The 1,385-nt window shown below is 64.8% G+C and overlaps 1 protein-coding gene across 1 annotated transcript in view; it reads left to right on the top strand.

Annotated features, from left to right (window-relative positions):
- Window positions 1–28: 28 nt before the first annotated feature.
- The window catches only part of LOC104394855 (histone-lysine N-methyltransferase 2D-like), a gene marked incomplete at its 3' end in the record, with an annotated part of 16,428 nt that continues 15,071 nt past the window's right edge, over window positions 29–1,385 (top strand). The window contains exons 1-2 of the mRNA XM_010004493.1: window positions 29–61; window positions 568–729. Coding sequence (XP_010002795.1) covers window positions 29–61; window positions 568–729 — 195 coding nt within the window. The remainder of the gene's footprint in view (window positions 62–567; window positions 730–1,385) is intronic.

Raw genomic sequence — 1,385 nt, 5'->3', positions numbered from 1 at the left:
TGGGGGTCAGGATGGGGCCCTGGGCACTATGAGCCAGTCGGAGCTGGAGAAGCAGCGGCAGGTGAGGGCTGGGTTGGGGGGCTGAGCTGGGGGGCTTGGGAGGGTGTGGATTGGCCGTCTCCACCTGTGGGTTGTCCCTGGGATATCCCTGTGTGTCCTGTGTCCTGGCCTTGACCCCAGCCCTGCTTCTACTCCTGGTCTTCCTTCCAGCTGAGCAGCAGCAGGGACAGTGTTCCCGGGGCAGCTCTGCACACCCCCATGCCTGGGAGGTTCCTCACCTCCCCCATTCCTCCCCTTTGGCTTGTTAGAAAGCAGGAGAGAAGCTTCCAGAACCTCTGGAACCCTAAGCTCTGTGGGGGCTCTGGTGGGAGGTATCCCTGCCTGTGCTGGGGTTTGGATCTAGATGATCCTTAAGGTCCCTTCCCACACAAACCACCCCACGATCCCGTGATTCCACGGGCGTGGATTGGCAGGACCAAAACCATCTCCACGTGTGGGATTGTCCCTGGGATGAGCTGCTCTGGTTCCTGTCTCTCCACTCTGGGTCCTAACTCGGGTCTCTGGCAGCGCCAGCGGCTCCGGGAGCTGCTGATCCGGCAGCAGATCCAGCGGAACAGCCTCCGGCAGGAGAAGGAAAGTGCAGCAGCTGCTGCCACCTCCTCACCGGCCACCTGGGCCCCCGAGGCCACCAGCCAGGCCTTTGGGCTGGCTCCCTACCCCCCAGCACAGGTAAGAGGGCTCTGGCGTTGGGGGAGGATCACAGCTCTGCCAGGTGGCTGGGATGGATGGAGGAGGTGACACCGTGTCCTTCCCTTTGGTCCCAGGACAAGGGTGTCCTGGGGACACTGGCCCCTGGCACTGGGAAGCTACCCAGCTCAGTGATGGTGCCACCAGCGTTTGGGCAGGACGAGCGGCTCTCCCGGCCCCCCCCAGCAGCCACACCAGCTCCCCTGGACATCAATGGGAGGTGAGTGGGACGAGCAGGGCTGCACCCCAGGGGGGTGTGTGTGTCCCCCAAAGCTCCTGTCTGTACCCTGAATTGATAGGTGTGGGGGGGTGGGACCCCTGGGGTCCTGTTTGGTGTGCTGGGTGCCCCAGAGTGGTGGGGTGGGCCCCCCAGGGTCCTGTGTTTGGTGTGTTGGGACCCCCAGGGTTGTGTGTGTCCCCCCCCGGGGTCCTGTTTGGTGTGTTGGGAATCCCAGGGTTGTGTGTGTGGCGCCCCCAGGGTCTCGTGTCTGGTGGGTGGGGGTCTCGTCGTGCCCCTCCGGTCCCGACGCTGCGGTGTCTTGCAGGGCGGCAGTGGGACCCCCCCAGGCCTTCTACCCCCGCGGGGTCTTCCCAGCACCATCCCCGCAGCAGCACCTCTGGCAGCAGCAGCAGCAGCA

This window comes from Chaetura pelagica, unplaced genomic scaffold (genome assembly GCF_000747805.2).
Source record: "Chaetura pelagica isolate M959 unplaced genomic scaffold, ChaPel_1.0 scaffold1829, whole genome shotgun sequence".
NCBI classification, from domain to species: domain Eukaryota; kingdom Metazoa; phylum Chordata; class Aves; order Apodiformes; family Apodidae; genus Chaetura; species Chaetura pelagica.
Note: the sequence above shows the minus strand (reverse complement) of the source record. Positions and strands in the feature narration are given on the sequence as shown.